This window comes from Rhamphochromis longiceps, linkage group LG8, assembly GCF_057381845.1.
Source record: "Rhamphochromis longiceps isolate RC_006_pf linkage group LG8, R_longiceps_female_GT1.1, whole genome shotgun sequence".
NCBI classification, from domain to species: domain Eukaryota; kingdom Metazoa; phylum Chordata; class Actinopteri; order Cichliformes; family Cichlidae; genus Rhamphochromis; species Rhamphochromis longiceps.
This window is the reverse complement of record NC_140564.1, coordinates 25295130-25315023: the sequence shown is the minus strand read 5'-3', so window position 1 is coordinate 25315023 and position 19894 is coordinate 25295130. Positions and strand designations below refer to the sequence as shown.

Sequence of the window (19894 nt, the reverse complement as noted above, 5' to 3'; positions counted from 1 at the left end):
TTTGCTGCAGGACCATCTATTTCCCATAGAGTAATTATGTGCTGACATCAGGGTAGTGTGACAGTAAATGAGTTGAGTATATGAGAGAGAGAGCATACAAAAGAGCTATTTACCGGTAGAGGGAGCTTAGTGTTAAATGATTTGGTTATGACCCTAAATATACACCCCAAAAATGTATCCTCCATTAATGACAACCATTAACAGCCTACGTTGCTGTGGCTCTTGACACATTGCTACCTAATTAGATTTAATTCAAGGAGGCCCTGTTTTCCAGTATGTGTAGATTCCTGTTACCATGATGTCACATACAGGTTTCTTTGCTCCCTAATGCAACCCTTTGGGTGTTGACATAATGACCCCCCAACTGAGTGAAGTGTTTACCGTGGAGTCGAGCCAATATTACCAGGCACTTTTCACCTTTGCTGAACAGTCTTTATGAATTCAGAGCTGTGGCTCCACTAACAAATTACAGGTAACAAGCAGAGGATTTGTCGATAAAGTGGTGAGCGCGATCTTAAGGCCTGTTTTTGAAATGTGGCACTTTCTTGGCTTTCTCTTTTTCATGTGGATCCAAGTACCAATTACTTTTAGCATTTATATCTGCTTCTTAGTGTAAAAACAAAACAAAGAAAAAGCCTGACAATAGTGACAGTCCTTCGTTTCAAGAGCTCAAAGTGGGGCGGTTGTTCAGCTGATAGGGATATTCTTTCTACAACGAAAATGAGAGAACCTAAAAAAAGAAGCCAGTCTTGATTTTTGTTTTTGGAACGATTTAGAGAATATAAAAAATGTGAATTAATTCTGAATATGCTTTGATTTTACTCAGCTGGCTAACCACAACAAGCAGTCTGATCTCATCTTGGACTGTTGGAATTTGAGATGGGCATTTTTTGTTCTTGACACGCATAAAAGAAACTTAGAAAAAAGTCAGTAATGCCACGATAATAATTCGCCCTGGACCTAGAGAAGATCTTCAAGGACTCAAAGAGATAAGGAACACGATCAAAGTTCAGTGCTTTTGAGTGTCAAGGTCATTTACGAAAAAGTGTCTACTTGATGGATCTTCCTTTCGATGTATCGTTCATCATTCTGTTCCCATTCTCTTTGAATTAGCATAAATTGCCCACTCTGATTGGGGATAAATTGAGTTCGTGATATGCTTGTCAATCACCCATTAATAAATGAACAATAGCCATAGACCTAGACATTAACCAATTTTTTTTCTTCTTCTTTCTTGCCCCATGGCCTGATGTCAGAACCAATTTTGGGCTTAGAAACTTTTCTGGATCGTGTCCCCAATCCAGTCAGAGCTCTGATTAAAGACAGTAAGCATCTGCGGACACATGCTCTTGATGCAGAAAAAAAGTGTTCTTTTTATTTGATTTGCTTTATCAAGAACACATTTCCATATGGATCCAAGGACATGACATTTTCATGCTTTTCCCCCCCTCATGTTGTGTCATAGTTCCACATGCAGAAGGTCGACTGAACTCATTACTCTGTTCTAATTAATTAATCCCACATGCTCCTATTTCACGTCCATTTTCTTGCTTTTCCATTGTAGTCTTAGTTAAGTCACCTATACGGCAGTTTAAAAGTAATCCATTGCAAGTATTCAAGCATTTAAATACACCCTGTACTGTATTACTTTGTACTACTACTGTTAGAATAATAGTCAAGCAAAATTTTATTGCAGTAGCTGTTCAAGATGGGGCTAATGTTTCATTACTTTACATGACATTAGACATTTTAGTTGATTCTGCTGTTGACTTTGCCTCTGGGGGCATTGGCCAGTGTTTTAGGGGTCCAGGGTAGCCAAGAGATATGTGTAAATCTGTTCCAAGACTTCCTGTTCCATGTGTCAAGTCATTGCATTGTTTATTTTCACACTGTAAATAAAGACACATTTAAGCTGAACTGTCAGATAAAAGCAGGACTTTCGATCTGCATGCAACCAAACACGTTTAAATGTTTTTGGTCCCTACTCGTGAAATTACATACCGAAACCAGGAAGTTACCAGTGCTAAAAAATGCTATCTCTACAGATTTTGGATCTTTCTCTGGTGGACAAAAGTAGAAAAGTAGAAGCCTTAATGATTTTTAAGTTATGTCACGATTAACAGCAGCCTAGAGCTACAGGTTATGCTGCCTATAAAAAGTCTATCAACTCTATAAATCTTTTTTGTGTGTGTATGCCAGTTTTGGCAGAGCAGATAAGCTTCAGGGCAATAATTGGTTACAAATTGCAGAACATTTTTGAATTTGAATTTTCTACTGTTCCAATATGCCCCTCTGAACAGCTTCCACAGCAGGACCAGCAATACCAGTAATGCTTAATGTTTAATGCAATATGTAGGCAAAATGATGGATACTGTATACCATAGGTTGCATAAACGTAGGGTGTTGTTACATTGTCAGAGAGAGCCATGTTTTTGTAATGAGTAATATTACCACTTTGCAATCCTAGTGAATATGGTTTCCAGATTTAGACTGAGATTGTTTTCTTCCTGCTGTTCCTTATCTTTATTGTGTAGAAATACAAAACTTATCACTGATACAAGTAGAATCTATATTGGTACATAAATGCTTATTCACTATGCACTGATTTATGGCATTCAGTGTTGCCTAAACTGTAGTGGTGTGAAGGACAAGGAGCTCAGATGGTACTTGACACTATGGTGCTTGAGTTAATGTTGCTTGGTTCACACCACTATAAACTTGTCTAAAACAGTTGTGGATGCATGTGTCCTCTTCACTTGTTTTTGTACCGTTGATGGGGTTTTGCTTGTCAAAGAGTCTCCTTGAGGCTGTCAAAGGCGTTGTTTTTCCCATTTCAAATCTTAACATTTTCAAGATCGGAGAGAATTGCTGTCAAAGTCACTTTGGAGTGTGTCCTTGTGGGCTTTTGTTGTGCCAGTCATCAGGCTAAGAATGGCTGTCATTTGGATTGCTCTTGATTGATGTATCCACATATGTGAAGCCTGTATCCCATCTCAGTGCGGACCTGCATGCATGTGAGGGGCACGGCCTCATCAAGTACGCAGATAAAAAGAACAGCATGCCATTTGTGTTGGAAAAACCACAATTGTTATGAATACATTATTATATGGTTGTCTGTCAAAGAGAGAGTTGTGGTTCCAAACAACTGGGCTCTGGGATATAATAAAGAGGAAGAATTGTGTTGATTTGTTTTAGTGTGATGGATAGAAGGAAAAAGGGAAGAGCTGGAGTTGTGACAGGCTGGTAAGAATATGTCTGAGATCTGCTAAGAACTGAGGAAGGTCATCTGTTCCCTGCGGCCAGCAGCTCAAAGGCTGTGGAAAAGCATTCTTTTAGGAGCACTGACAATGCCAAGAAATGCTTCACTGTGAAACAGCATCAGGAAAAAAGTACATTTAGACTCTTTAATGTCTAGGATAAAACTGGTCTTGTGGCTGTTCTTTCAGAGATGCATAAATGAAGCCAAAATGTTAAAAAGTGCAAATTTTACAACCAGACTTTTGCCCAGTTTTAGCACCAGTGATTCTGTTGCTCTAGATCAATAAATCAGTGCTTTCTGCTCAAGGGTCCCTAAGATTATCAATGCAGCAGGAAAACAAACAACGATCTTCCTTAGATTTCTAGAACCCTGGAGGGCGCATGGCTCTACAGTTGGAAATTGAAAGGTATTAAATATAGGATGGATGGATTGCTTTGAAATTTTGTAAAGATATATTTTTTTTGTCTCTAGCGGGGGAATATTTTTGACTTGACTACCAAAAGGTTTAACTTTAAACTTGAAATATCTGTCTTTTAGATGGATTGCCACAAGATACCCTACAGGCTTGCTTTGCACTTTTCTTTCTGCACCATAATGAAACTGAATCTGCAGTTTTGAGTACAGTATCTTTTGTCATTGGATCAACTGTGCATGATATAAAGTTTGCATGTGTTCCCCAGCTACTCTGGCCTCCTCTCAACAGGGTTTATTGATAGAATCGTCAGCAATCCTTGACCGAAGTCTTGTTAAAAAACTTTTTAAAACAACCTCTGTGCTTTGAGGGTCGGGAACTAGAGTCAAATTTATCCCAGATTCAAATCTTTGGTGCACTTGAGCCACAAATCGCTCAGTTTATTCTTAGAGTGAATATTCTGCACCTTCCATCAACCAGTCAAACACAGTAATGCTCTGTAAAATAATAAAACACTGACTACACATGCTCAGTATGTAATAGATTTTTGGTTATTTTTCTTAAGAACGCTGCTAGGGAAAGCCAGAATTATTGCTTTATCCAGTCACGGATCTGTATCACGTTTCTGTCACCCGCAGGCAAATACACACACAGTCATATTTCTCAGTACACAGGCACACCTCTCACCTAGCATTGACTTTATTGAGGCAATATAAGTGGTACAAGCTCTCATTGTGTACACTGGAACATAAAGGAAGGTGAACATGGCCAAAACTCTGCTTTATTAAGACCCCTGTTTACACTCTCTGTTATTGAGTATATAAATAAGGCATTGGGATCTGGTGCCACTTTTACCGCTCCCTTAATGCTTCTAGTGGCTCTTATAACATTCCAGCTAACAAAAGTCACTTGCACATTGCATACACTGCAGTCCTGTCATGCTTCAGTTTTACCTAATGTCTTTCTCAAGCATGTGGAAAAGAAATGAGCCTGCAGACTATTTCCACTAATATAATGCCATTCATAAAAGCAGGAATTAAACCTCAAAGAACACCACATTTGCAAAAGGGTTATTCACTTGTGGACTTTGAAGTCAAGGAACCCAACGCTGTATGGTTGTGAATCTCGTCTCCAAAGATGATGAGGCTCATGCATCAATATAAATCAAAAATCGGCTAACCACAATGTGAACCTGACCTTTCTCTGTCAAAGCTTTCCACAGTTTTCCCCCTTGTCTCTTGTGTTTATTTGTCCATACCTTCCTTAGAGGTTGTCATCTGTTCCCTTACTCAGCATGTCCACCTCCCCCAGACAGTGTGGTTTTCTGGGACTAATTAGAGTAGGAGTGCTTCTCTTGTTGTTCTGTGTATTATGCCGTTCCGTCCTTGCCCAAGCCTGCTTCTCATCATCAGGATGAAGTTGCATAGAAACTGCTGAGCAGGTCACCTCTGGCTCTCTGCTATCAGCTGGAATGGGTCTGTGATGTATTCCAGAGTGGTGGTATCCTCAGAGGGTAACCAGAACAAAGCTCAGCTGGGGTGTGTTGTGCCTGACCTGGCTTACTAATGCTGGATAATAGGCAGACTCAGCAATTTAGATGGGTGAGTCATGTGTAGAGAGACAGCAGGGGACAGAAACCTCAAAAGAAGCGCCTTGAATCTGCTGGAAATAATAATCAAGGATGAGTATATTCCCTTGAGTTTGCTTTATGTTTATGTGTGCTTAGAATGTTATTCAAAATTAAGATGGAGTAAAGTTTCAAGTTCAAAATATTATGCACAGACCGACCACACGCATAACTTTCCACAAACGCACTGACATCAAACTCAAACTAAATCTGTCTCTCTGCTGTTTGGAAGTGCTCAATGGAGTATCACTGGGAGAAAACAGAAAGCAAGCAAACAATTGATTTAGTATGTTTGCTCTGAAACAAATGGTTCTAACAACCCCTGCTGTTTTAGTAAGAGACCCAAGCTGAAAAATAACTTCCCCAATGCGGGGAGCTGATTACTGCAGGAACCCTGTTAGCAGTGTCCTCCAGAGGCTCACTATTGCATTCTGGCTCAGTACGTGCTCATAATGTACTATTTAGAAAAGCTGCAGCTTCTGTCTTGCTTAAAGGTAGTAGACTTGCTCGGGTAGTGGTTGTTTTCCCGCCATTTCCTGTCGGCTCACTTTGGGGACGTGAGTATTGGATTTGGAGACGGATATATTCTTAAATGACTGGCAATACAGCAGCACCCCAAGTGTTGTAGCCATTCGGAGGCTCAGTTAACACCCTGTCAGAACAGTGAGAGAGGAGATAAAAGCGTGCTGGGAACAATGCCCCAAAGCTACGTCTAATCCCTGCGCTGCATTCTGGACACTGGCCCTGTGTTAGGAGTTATCGCAGCAGCAGCAGCAAGTCAAGCCGTCTTCGCTCAAAACTCTCCATTAGTCAAGAACTACGGAGATTTATGCAGCTCGAGTGTGAGAGTGGGTGGTTACGGTTTTGCCACAAGTTAACAGTTTTCATCGCTTGATGTCTGAGAGTGCCATTTAGTGTTGTTGTATTTATGTCTTTATGGCAGAGGAGAGGGGCTCCATTCTACTGATGGTCTATAAAAAGAAGACAAACATATGTTTGGGAACAGCTTAGATATAATGGAAATGGCATTTTGTCAGCGTAGATAATTGTTAGCTATGAAAAACAAATACATTCAGGGAGCATTAATTGCACGCTGTGGTGCAGAAAAGTCATCACATATACAAACGCTGTGATTCTGTTGAAGTGACACTTTATATTACAAGGCAGCTCCACTGTCAGGTTGTGCTCTGACTGATGCTATTAATGAACACCAGGCTCAGGATTTAATAGCGAGGAGGAATTCGCTGTCAGTATTGTTTGAAGAAAATCAGTTTTGAAAATGTTCCTCTAGTTTGTGAACACAGAACACAATGTGGACATTGTCTGTCTTTCTTTCTTTCTTTCTTTCTTTCTTTCTTTCTTTCTTTCTTTCTTTCTTTCTTTCTTTCTTTCTTTCTTTCTTTCTTTCTTTTTTTTGCAGATACTGAGAGAATTTAGAATAAAGAACACTTTGAAGTTTTCTCTGCATTCTCACTTGGTTTTTATATTTTCTTTTATAGGAAATCCTCCGAGCACTGTTGTTCCACACAGACCGACAGCAAGGCAGAAACACTATGGGACTACAGTACCTCTTCAGCTTGTTGGAAAAGACTGGAAACCAATCAGCCAGCTCAAATCCCAGGTGGACAATAGTAGCCGTTTATGTTTTTATATTTTTTTATTTTACTGTTCGTCTACTTTTCAGCATCTGTTCATCGTACAGTGGATCAATTGTCTTTGCATATTAGTATTACTGTGTCACCTGTGACCTAGGTGTGTTTTTATATATGGTGTTGTGTAAGCCTTAAGCCACATCTCATTTCTTTATATTTTGCTAGGAAAATGGGAAATGATATACAGGGCAAAAACAAGAGTTTGTGCAATTTTAACAACCTTGAAAGTCAATATTTGGTATTACCACCTTTATCCTTCAACACAGCCCGAACTCTCTTAGGTAAGAAGTCTTCAGAAATAGTTCTCCAGGCTTCTTGAAGGAAATTCAAAGCTTTTTTTTGGATGTTTGCTTGCTTTCCTGTCAAGATGATCTACCACTGCTTCAATGCATTGTGGTCCAGGTTCTGAGGAAGCTAATCCATGACTGATAGTGATCCATTGTGTGTGTGTGTGTTTTTTTTTTTTTTTTTTTATATTCAGGTATGCTTTTACTGCATTGGCAATATGTTTGGGATCACTGTCATGCTGAAAAATTACATTTCCAATATTCCATATTGAGAATATTTGAACCACCTGATTCAAATGATGTTCAGTCCACTTCTTGTTTAATTTGGCATACCTCAATCTTTTGTTTTCCATTTTCTGTCTTTAAGAATGTTTTTTTGACAGGCACTCCTCCAAAGGGTCAGAGTTGAGTCTTTTCTTGATTTTTACTTGTTTTTCTCATTTTTAAGGACATGACTACATACACAGTTTATCTGCTATGGATAATTTTTTAGGTCTCCAACTTCTTATTTTGTCCTGTACATTGTGGCTGATAGCTCACCTTAATGGTGCACAAATCATATTTTTGCCTATTAAACTGTTATTCTCTTTCTTTTTTTTATTTTTATTTTTTAATAAATTCAATGTGCCTAAAGGTGAACATTTTTCTTTTACTAAATTTTCTGTTATGTGTAGGTGCAACACTGGTTTATCCCTTGATTTGCATGCCTTTTTTACACTTGAATAATTCATAGGTTAGGGTTAAGTGCCTTAAAAAGCAAAAGTACATTCCTTTTAAATGGTGAGGTGAGGAACTGGTCTGAAAATGAATACAAAAATCAGCCAATGTTCAAAGTCTCAGGATCAACTGACACCTATCAAAAAAACAAAAGTGCAACTCGACTCCTAGTACACTAAAGTTATATGGAAGGCAAAATGATGGGGTCATTGGGGTCAGTTTAACACAGCTTTTCCATATATCCCAATATATTTTTGCATGCTTCCATTATTTTTTTTACCATACAAAAACTAAACGATTTTACAAAAACCAACGACTACCAGCGTCAAAATTATTAGTCTCTGTGATGTTATTTGTGCCTCCATTTTTTGCTGGGTAACAGTCTGCAGTCCTTTTGTCCTGTTGTAGTTTTCAGCAAGTCTCGAACGTGCCTCCTGAGCAATCCAAGCCCATTCTTCTTTGTCCTACTCTCAAGCTCCTCCAGATTTGATGGTGTTCTTGGATGGACCTTCACCCTGCAGATTTTCAGTGACATTTAAGTCAGGGCTTCGTGTAGGCTATTTTTATCATTTTAAAAGACAAAGTGATAATCCAGACTCACTTTTGCTGCAGATTGCTTACAGTTTTAGTTCATATTCTTCATGATTCCTTACACCTTGAAGAGATTCCCAGTTCCAGATGCACTGTAGCATCCTCACAGTATAATACTTCTACCACCATGTTTCACTTTGGGGACTATTCTTCTAGTTGTACTCCTCTTCTCCAAACATAATCAGCATTTCTATGGCCAAAGAGCTCTAGTTTCGTCTCACCTGACCAAAGAACATGCTTCAAATACGCATATTTTTTTCTTCAGAATGTCCTTAGCATACTTCAGTCTGCCTTGAAAGGATCTCTTCTGCAGAAGTGGTGTTGTGTTTTTCCTCAGTCTGCAAGCTCAGTCTATTCTTGTGCAGTGTTCTTGTGATTGTCTACTTTGAGACTAAAACTCCTGAAGTCATTCACTAGTGTCTTGGCAGTTGTTCTGGGGTCTTTAGTCACATATCTCACTATTTTTCTTTCCAGAGTCATTGAAATCTTTCACTGCCAACCTCTTACTACCTCTGCCAGGCTTGTGGCTTTCTTTCAATTTCTTGATCATACTTTTCACTCCAGTTCTTGACACTTGAAAACACTGTGATAACTTAGTATATTTATCTTCTGCTTTGTGAGCGTCAACAATTCTTTTTACGAAATCTAAACTGATTTCTTTTGGTTTTGGCATGCTCACTTAAGTGACAGCTCCAAACCCTGGTTTGAGTTTTTATACCGTGTGTAAAGTGGAAGATAACGCTCATTTGTAACTTGTTGTTACAAGGTTTGAGCATTCCAAAGTTAAAGCACATCATTGCACAGCAGTTGTTTCTGTTAACGCTCAATAAAAAAAATCTGTATTTCAGGTGGCCAGTAATATTGAACCTAGTATTTTTCGTGTTATTGTATGCTGATTGCAATGATTTATGCTTTCTGTAGTAAACTGATATGTGTAGAAATGCTATGTTGAATACTTATCTGGAGCTATGATGCATACTCTGCATGTGCTGCAGAATATTATTAACAGTATCATATCAAATTCAAAATGATTCAAATTTGAATCAAATTGATCTGGAAACTAAATTAGCACAGGTATCTTTTCTGCAGTAATCTATGTTCAGAGGTAAGTTCACTAGTACCCATGCTACAGTATTGCTTAGTATTGTTTAGCAGGTTTGTGTTGTTGGGAAACTAGTACACTTAATCAGATTGAGAAAAGTAAAAACTTGGGGTGGCCAGAGTTGTTTATATAGTAAAATGAGTTATTTTAGCCTTAAACAGATTTTTGTAGATATAAATGAGATGGTATTGTAACGACGTAAAACTGATTTTTTTCTTTTTAAGTATAAGTGTATGGAACGTCATTTTAGCCTGTTGCTAGGTGACTGCAAGGCAACATGGCTGACCTAATAATATCTGATATAGATAAGAACCTTCGGTGGCCTAAGACCTATCTGTGTGCTAGGTTTGGTTGTTCTAATCCTGGGGGCTAGTAAGATGACATAGCCTGTCAGTGCATGGCCCAGGGCCTCGCTGCTGGATCTCCAACCAAGTCTCTGCAAAACTGACTATGAAACACAACTGAATATGATATTCTTTTTTTTTTTTTTTTGGCTCGCCTAACTATCTTGACAGTTTTTTTTTTTTTCATCTCCTATTAATGTAATCTGACAAGTAACATTGCTTGTGTATTTAACAGATAGTCTCAGTGTAGGAGTCATTTAAATTCGATGCAATCTGAAGTGAATTTTAAAAAAAACAAACAAAAAAAAAAACAGATCACTTACTAACAGATCAGGAACAGCAGTCAGGTAAAATATATTTAAATGAATTGGATCACATACAGTCAGCATAATCATAATCATTTCTTTATGTTAATATTTCAAGCACAGACAGCTGTTCGAATTCAGCATCTGAGAATGGAAGAAAGCGCTAAATGACCCGCTGGAACATCGATGAAGTGTTTGAAATGTGGGCTCCTTGGCTCAGTTTGTTGATATAATCCTAGACTATACAAACAAAGTACGTGGCTGCAAGCAGACATAAAAGCACAAAGCTGAGCTAAGCTTCCAGGTTGTGTTATTGACTGAATTCATTTGTGCATTATTTTGTTTTGTCTTAACCAAACGATCAAGGTGCCACAATATTTCTTAATGAACACTCGCCATGAAGGCGAATTTAAGTGCAACTGCCTAGTAACAAATCCAAATATCCTCTGCATCATCTGTAATTCATCTGAAGACAATGATGGTTGTACCCATTATATAGTGTAAGCCTAACCATGTGTTTGGAAAAATGTGTTTGCAGAAAATAGCGGAAGGTTTAGTCCCACAGACAATATTACTGCCTGAAACCTTAAGTGTTCTGCTTCCACATCCTCTTATGATCCACTAGACATTCTTCTTCATGGGGGGTGATGGATGACTTAACCCAGAGAAGTGCTCTTTGCTGCAGTTGACCCAGATTGAGCTGCATGCGTCAAATGTGTTTGTGTGTGCTTGTTGTTGCCCTGGCAATTTGGAAAATGTGAGGCAGAGGAGGATTTCTCTTTTTTTGTGCTTGTGTGTATGAGTGAGGGTATCACACTAAAAGAGAGAGGTTGTGTGTGTGTGTGTGTGCACGCATGTGTGGGGCGGAGGGAAGACAGGAAGGCACGTTTGTTGCACAGCGTGACTGACAGAAGTGATATATATGACCCTTCATCTGACTCTAACAGAGACGCACGGTGTTGTAACTCATTGGGTGTGAACACTCATGGGTTTCTGCAGGATTAATGTCAAATGCAATAGAAGCATAACGCTAATCCTCTCAGCTCTTGTTCTAAGATACAAAGTAGCTTCGTAAGGATTTCCGACTCCTCTGATCAATTGAAAACAGTCGTCTTGCATCCTTTCTCACAGTGCTGGGTGATTCAGTCAAAGTTTCATTCTGATTGGAGTAAAGTTTCTCGTGTTTTGGGGTTGGTTTTTTTTCATTATACTGCCACACAGCTATTTTCTAACTAATGCTGCGGCATTTGAACAGCAACAAGTGTCACAACAAGTCTTCCCTCAATCAAAAATCTGTGTGTGAGAGTCCAGAATTAATTTTTCCTATCTCCTCTCCTGCTTGTTGTCTCTTCAGAGCCACCCAGCATCACTGAAGCTCCTGATTGAAGTGGAAAGTGAACAGCTGCTCCTGGCTCTAGAGAAAAATGAGTAAGTGTCCCTCTTTTCATACATGCCTTTAGCTTACAACTGCGTGGTTTCTGGAGTACAAATAGGTGGCATATGCGGTGCCCAGGGGCTACAACTGGGGATCTATCCAAAGAACAAGAGGGAGGAAGTGTCTCTTTGCGCTGTGGTGTGGGCATGCCAGGGCTCTCTGTGCTCGAGTCTTTTTGTGTGCTGAAACAAAGACTTGAAAGATAGAAATTCCTGGAAGCATCAGCCAGACTGATGAAAACCGGCGTCTTCTTCCTTCTTCTCCCTCTATCTTTTCATTTGATCTATTGGCATAAGACGGGGGAGAAGGAGGCTTTGTTTGAACACCGCAGACACCCAGCGCTCTGCGTATTAAGATACTGTCAACATGATGTCAGTTAAGGGACTGGCGAGGAGGAGTAACATCATTTGAAAGAGATGAGGTCATTGGCGGAGATAGATTTTGACAGAGATGTAGCTGTGGAAGTGTTAGGAGGAATATTTGTCATCTTTGCATTTTTACAGAAGGACTCATTCAATGTGGCCTCAGACAGTCGGAGTTGAGCGTACTGCTGAGAAGGATGGGGCGTGATTGATGGAGCAATATGTTTTCCATCCAGCCTGCTGCCACACATGAGCAACCAGGAACAAGCAGAGCTGTCTGTGTGATGGAGAGAAAGCGGGCGAGGGAAGCTGAGAGAGAGTGTGAAAGGGTTTTTATACCATCGTTAGCCATGAATCTCACTTGTTTTCCAGACTTAATATATGTAAATTCCACCTGCAAACTGTGGGACAAAGCTTTCAACACTAGCTACAGCAATTTTTATGGCTGCCTGCGCTGAAAATATTTTTTTATTGGAAATCACACTCGTTTTTTTTTTCCTGTTGAATATTCATGCTTTGCACAGGTGGGGATTTTGCAAAGCTGTCTTTCAGATTGTCAGATTTTCCTCCGCTATATTTCATTTTAAAATGGAAACAAAGCTTTTCCCACAACCAGCAGCAGTGGAAACACCTTACGTTCTCATACATCGCCCATCTGATTTTCATTCGGTATGACTGCCATCATTGTCCTGTGGCTTGAAATGTAAAGTCCTGTGTTAGTTTCAAAGCCATAGCCAAGAGGAACAAACAGGGATGATGGAGAGGTGCAATCTAGATCTTTCTAATGAACTTGAGCATGATGGAACGACTTTAGTCAAACAAACCTCCGTGCTTTCCAAATACCAATCTGTCACAATGTACTGTCAACGCTTGCAGCAAGTCTCGAGAAAAAGGTTTAATTACTATCAATGAGTGTTCTGTCGCAAGTCAAAATAATACTTCATCAAAAAAATAGCTACTTAATGCCATATATGTTTGACAAGACAAAACACACACAAAGGACATGAGTTGAAAGAGACGTGTTGATAAGTGTGTTGGCTTTGGTCGGTGTCGACAGCGAGAACAGAACCTGCTGTGCTGACTTTTAGTGAAGGTTCTTGTCTGAGGTTGCTGGCAGACTGGCTCTACGTCGCTGATGAAACCCAGTTGTTCAAACACAGCCGACATCTGTAGAGGTAGGGAAAAAAATGTTCCAGGATGAAGAGATTTGAATTAAGCACCCAGATTTCTCTATTTATTTTTGGGGTTTCTTTTCTTTTTCAGAAATCTGTTAATAAATATTGCTGGCTACAAAACATGATTGAGGTTTCACTGCACGGCTGAATGTGATCAGTTCAGCCGTAATGATAGGTGAACGTGATCTGTGTGACAGAGTAGCGGTTGCTGCCTTTTTCACAAAGTTCATCAAATGCATTTTCTTTCACATTTTTTAAATACGTGTTGCAAAACTTAAGTCAAAAAAACACATTTTTGCAACTATTACCGGGTTGTTTTTCACTTAAAGATTAAAAACATATAACGTATATCTTCATCCTTTTTTTTTAAGGTGTTAGCCCAGGAACCCAAACCTTTAGACACAACTGAGCCAACGGTACGGTAACAACTCTGGTGTATAGTTAAAAAAATGCAGCTGTAACTGGCACCTTGTCATTTTCAATTACTGTATTAGTTTCAGTCAATATTTAAGAGGATCTCTGGTGTTTCTGTGATGGTGAGTTGCGTAGTGTCTGTGGCACTGATGACATTTGGAAAGCCTGCAACATGATGAAAACTCTTCGTGATTCTTGAAATGTGTTGTGCGCGGCGGTACGGAAAATGCTTTGGTGTCTGCTCTTTGGCATTAAGGGCTGCGGAAGCACGAGACACCGACTTCAGATATTCCTACAACATCCCCGGACACACTCACAAAGCAGCCTGTTGTCAGGATGGAAAGGGCGCTTGCCGCCTGGAGCAAAATGTCAACGTGTGTCAATGTGTGAACTTGCACTTTTAACTGCAGTTCAAAAACTTGCTGCCCGAGCGCACTGTTGAACTAAAATATGTAAAGTAAAAAAGAAATGAAAGCAGAATGAAATAAGCTCCAGACTGCTACCTATTTGATTTAGATTATGCTTTTGGATGTATGCACATCAAATAAATTTTTATGTGGATCAAGTCACTGAAACATCCAGCAGGTATTGCTTGCAGAGGGATTCCATCTAAAATAATATTAGCAGTGGTAAGACATTTTAAACATCCCCCGCTGCAGACAAATTAAAGTCCCTACAATACAGATGTTGAACATGATTTACATTTCCCACCTGTGAAAAATAATCTGTTTTTATGTGAAATGCATATTCAGCAGATGAGTATCGCACTGCAAGCTTAAGTGATCGCACTATTTGCCCGGTGGGTGTACATCATTCCACATTTTCTGACTCTAAAAGCTCCAGTTGAACATGATGAAGCAACACATTGTTTCATTTACTGCAAAGAGGTTGGCTGTTGAGATGCCACTAGGCATCCTAGACTCGTCTTCTTGGATCGGTTTTGTTAATAGGAGACAGTCAAAATGAGACTTGGTGTTGTCTTTGTTTCTTATTACTAGAAGGTTAAAGACCTTAATTACAGGCTGTGGCAATACTCAGAGGGAAAGTAAACAGAATGCACAGCATATACTACTGTATATATCTCATTACTATTGCATATACTCTCTGTTCTCATTTCCTTTGTCACTGTTTGAAGCATTCATTCAGATTCTTGCCTTTGCTGGGTGAGAGAGGCTTATGCACATTTAGTCTAGTTGTGACAGTTACTGAGCTTTGACCTCAGCGTATTGAACCACTTCTGGTCAAGCTGTTATAGCAGCTCTTGCTGCTTTGTGCCTTTGAATGTGAAGCCTCCAGGCATATCAAGATGAGTCCCAAGCTAAGCAGGCAGCATGCTCTCCATCCATATTTCCCTTTCTAAATGGACTGCAAGAGACTGAAAGAAAGCCTGGGAATGTTTTTGGTTGCTTTCGCTTGAGGTTTCTCGCTGCTCATCATGGCTTATAGCCTTGAGCATAATGTGCTTGGAGGTTTGCTATTCATCTTCTGGAGTCTTTTGTGTTGTCAGACAAACAATCACAACGGAGCACACATCGATGCAGATCCACAATCCTAAAACTGGCCCTTTCCCTGGACAGAGGGCAGACAGGAAATGTTTCCTGGCTGCAAACTTCTTCTATCACTCTGGTGCTTGGCAAAACAAAAGAGACAGAGTCCAGACACAGTTTGTCCTAGTTTGCGTATTGGACGTTAAGATGTTATTTGATTCCATGTCTTGGACTGGACCACTGCTGGCCTGTGACCTGTTGCTTCTCTCAACGAAGACATTCTCATGTCTCACTGAAAACACGGTTAGGAATGGGTCTCTCCTGGGGAGCTGAACAAACAAAAGGCTAAAGACTCTGCATAAGTGTTATTGTTCTCGTCTAAGCCACACACAGATTGTTTAAGGAACATCAAAACCAAAGATGCTCATGTGTATCAAATCGTCGCTCTTGCTATAGAGCTAAGATTGAGACAAAGAGAGCATTAAATCTTTCACCAGTATATACATGAAACGACATGGATTATTTTTTTTCTCATTATGATTTATACAAGACTAGAATGTGTGAAATAACGACATCTTAACGATAATGTTTCTGAGTGCACCTTGCAGATATACTCTTTTTTTTTTTTTTTTTTCTCCATGACAACTTTTTTCTTAAAGGTGATTTTTCTTTTTTTTTAATGATTGATGCAATATTTGGCAGTTTGTATTTCACTGCAGCACAGATGAATGGGTAACTATAGTCAGCTCCTACACTGTATTTTTTTTATTCCCCCCTGGTAAAGGTTGAAAGAATAATCCTAAACTATGCTGGCCTAAGTCTTTAATGCATCACCCTGAATGATCATCTCAGGGATGAACAAGAAAACCTATTTTTAGCCAATGAAATCGGGCGACATCATCAGCGGCGATGACGATTCCAACGCCAGTGAACGGCGATGAATTTTCATCCGTGACTTGATTGACTTTAGATTTGATCTTTATGTGCATTTAAATTGCTGTCTGTTTGCTGAAGTGTTTTGTGTGCGTAACGAACTGTGCATTTGCTCAGGTGACGATTTGATCTAATTGTAAAAGACTGTGTCCCGCTAAGCCAACAACCAGTGATTGAAACCCAGTGATAACCAGTTTTCTTGAGCAGCACTTATACTGAAAACCTATTAAATTTCTCCCTATTGCTACCTACGGTACAAAAGTGTGAAAAAGTAAGGTGGAATTTAATTTCATTAGGCGATACCTAAATACATCTTCCCTCCTGTTAATGCTGCATAGATCCAGTAAATGTATTTTTTTGAAAGAATGTGTCTCATGTATAGACAGAAATATACATGAGCTTTCTTTTATCACTGAAACACACAAACACACTATAGTCTAAAATTCATTCAGAACCAGGAAACCTTTTTCTCAGCGAAGGATGCACTGAAGCTTAACTAGCCTTTGTACCTTTCTTGTTACCCTTGCGGCTGCAAGGCCATGATACATTGTGATTCATTAGTTTCAAAGACAAGCCTTGGAAATAGGCTCATCTTTTCCAGAGCCTGCACCTTTTAACTACTTCCTTCAAAATGGAATTTTTTGGAAGGAGCTTCCCTCTTTTGAATTACCTTCACAGAAGCTCCAATTATTTTCAAGCTCAGAGCTGTAATTAATAACTTGGACTCAATGTTCCTAATTAATTAGAAAGTTACACTTGAAAGGTCTTAGAAAAGCTTGTTTCTTCTTTCAGAATGGGAAAAAGAAAATGAAACTGGCTTTTGTTATGATTATTTCTGTATATGTGTGTTTTGGTGATCTTGAAACCTTTCACTCTGGTCTGTAAGCTCACTTCAAAGCTCAAGGTGCAACAAGAACTGGGACCATTCACCAAATGCAACCTTGTTCCTCTCGAGTTTCTTTGTCACCTTTTTTTTTTCTTACTAAAATGTACATGACATCTAAATAAAGGCTGATATTTGCTATGTTTTAAGATGTCATTTGTGTCTGATATACTGTAGTTTTCCCCCTGGAATTGGAATAATTGGAGTTTCAGTTATCAAGGTTCAACTCTACATGTAGACCGTTTAGCGCTGTGATTTTGAAATGTCAAAACAAAAATTCACAATAGCAAAGGACACTTTTCTAAGTTGTGAGGGACGTTTTCAGTCCTTTGCTCTAAACCCGGAGCATTTTTCCAGATAGACCACAGGGGTCTCAAGGCTCCAGCTGGTAGATCTATTCCTTAGCCCCCCTCCTCTCACCATCAAGTACACAGCCAGCTGAAACCTTCTGAAAGTAGCAGTTTCTCTCTGGCGAACAAGCCGTCACTCCTCCTTAAAGAACTTATAGAAGCTCCTGCAAATAATAAAGATGCCTCTACTTTTAAATTCGGACCAATCTGGTTTGGTGTCTCTTGGTGATTGCAGATGATGGATGGGGAGCATTTCTTAAAAATAAAAACTTGGTTTCTTTTAACTAGTCGCCATCCCGTACAAAGGAGCAAAGATTTTCTGAATGCTGCTTGTGTGTAGTGCTCAGGGTTTTGGAAATACATGAATTGTAAAATACTAGACAGCCCTGATCCTGTGTTTTGTATGACTCTTTTGCAGCTAATCCATGAATTGAAAGTCTTAACAATAACCTGTTCGATTTTACCTGTAAATGCCAGCCTGTCATTTCAAACAGACTCCATTGCATCTTTCAGGATAAGATTAAATAAAAATGAATGAACAAAAGGGATTGTTAAATATAGACTAGGCCACGTGTTTTATTTTCACACCTATATGCAATTGCATTCTAACATTAAGAAAGTATAATGTAATTTTCAGCACATCTCAGGTGTCTTCTACTTTCAGTTCTCCATCCATCTTGTGAATATGTGATGAAAATCACGTCCCCTGAGTATCAGCTTAATCAAATTTCAGCCCTGTTTAACAGCACCATAGCTTCATCAGATATATTAGCATATATTAGTTTTTACGTCTTGCATTATTGAACAGCAAAGTTACATTTTTGTTTTGATTAATTTATTAAAGTACAGCATTTGAGCAATAAATTATTTGGTGATTAAACTCAGATAAAGCTATATAGCAGATTGGACTCCAACAATGATAAGAAGTAGGACAGGACCCCCTAGAGTTTAGATGCTGGCGGTGGCGGAGATGAAGCAGGTGGAGGCATGACTCTCCAGCTGATCAGGATATGAAGGGGGCCACACGAATCAAAGTCTGGAAGGCAGAACTGAGGTTGAATGAGTTGCAGAAGACGGGCAAGTAAATGACTTGGCCAGAGTGATCGCGGCAGAATTGAGTTTGACAGTATGGGAAAGTGGAAGCGATGTAAAGATTAGATCAGCCTGAACACTCAGGAATGCGAGAGAACCAGTGAATGCAAATCTTTCTTACTGAACTTGCACATAAACTTCATGTCACAAATGTACTGAAGGCTTAAATGGCACCAATAGGTAATATGACAATTAACCCTGGAGAACCCATGGGGTCAGAGCCGACCCCATTGGTTTTCTAGGGAAACCATGGGGTCAAATTTGACCCCATGGGTTCTCCAGGGTTAAGATGATCTCTCTGTAAAGGTAAAAATCCGGCAATAATCTAGGACTATTACCACTTTGTAGACACAAATGATGTTGTATTATCACTTTATATTAATGTTGCAGATGTGCAGGATGTTATTATTTTATTTACAGTTGGCTAATATGGCTATTGGGCAACTCTTAACATTTAGACAGATGCCCAGGTTAACAAGGTTAGCATTTAAGATCATTTCATACTTAAATGGTGTTGAAAATGGAAGATTTACTGACACCTATTGTTAATGTGTTCAGGTCTAGTTTAGTTCATATATTTTCTGAAGAACATATATTTAAAAAATAAGATGCAAAATATCCAGTGACCTAACCTTCTGCGACTGTTATCATCCTTAAGTAGCCACTTACAACTTATTGGGGAATCCTAATTTTTCCCTCGTGACCGGTGGTCTCTAGGTCTGTCTGCCTGGGCTCTTTATTCACTTGATCATACATTGTCACCATGACTGTCACACATTGAAAATGTTTAGTTAATGCCACATTGGTAGTGTTTGCAAATGTGTAAGATGCAGTCATGTGAATCTTAACAGCCAGAAATCATTAGAAATATCTTTGATTACAGAATTCGCAATATGCAAAAAATAGAGTATTATTAGAGCACAATTGGAGGATTTTTTTAGTACAAAAGCTAGCTTTAGTCTTACTTTTCCAGGTTTCTTCATCTATGCATCTATCTTTTTTTGTTTGTTTTCTTCTCTTGGCCTCTAATTATCTGTTTTTCTTTCTACCTCTGCTTCACAGCTTTTCCCTTTCACCTACTTAAGCAAACTGTCTTCATAAATTCTAGTGAAATCTAATTTTCTCAAGGCTCAGGGGTGCCAAAGAGAACAAACAAAAGCAGCCAAAGTTTTTGACCTTTGTGGCTGCTGACCATGAAGATATGCAACCCGAGAGTCATAGTCCTGGCTTCCATCCTCCTCCTGACAGACAAACAGATTTGCTGGTTTTACAGTGTGAGTTAATGTCAGCTGGGTGGGAATGCTCACTGTATTTCCTTACTTCATCCTCCATCCTGTTCTCTCCGTTCTCACAGTCCAATGACCTTCCTTTGACCAGTCTTGCTTGTGTATGGGGTCACTGGCTGAGCGAAGATGCCACGTGTGGTCATCAGTCAGACGGTTGGATTTTGGCCGTCTCCTTTAGCTG

General features: G+C 39.3%; 1 protein-coding gene across 1 annotated transcript in view; it reads left to right on the top strand.

Annotated features, from left to right (window-relative positions):
• Nucleotides 1-19894, top strand: part of adam12a (ADAM metallopeptidase domain 12a) — a 79683-nt gene that overhangs the window by 5832 nt on the left and 53957 nt on the right. Inside the window, exons 2-3 of the mRNA XM_085416703.1 lie at nucleotides 6798-6919; nucleotides 11651-11724. Coding sequence (XP_085272829.1) covers nucleotides 6798-6919; nucleotides 11651-11724 — 196 coding nt within the window. The remainder of the gene's footprint in view (nucleotides 1-6797; nucleotides 6920-11650; nucleotides 11725-19894) is intronic.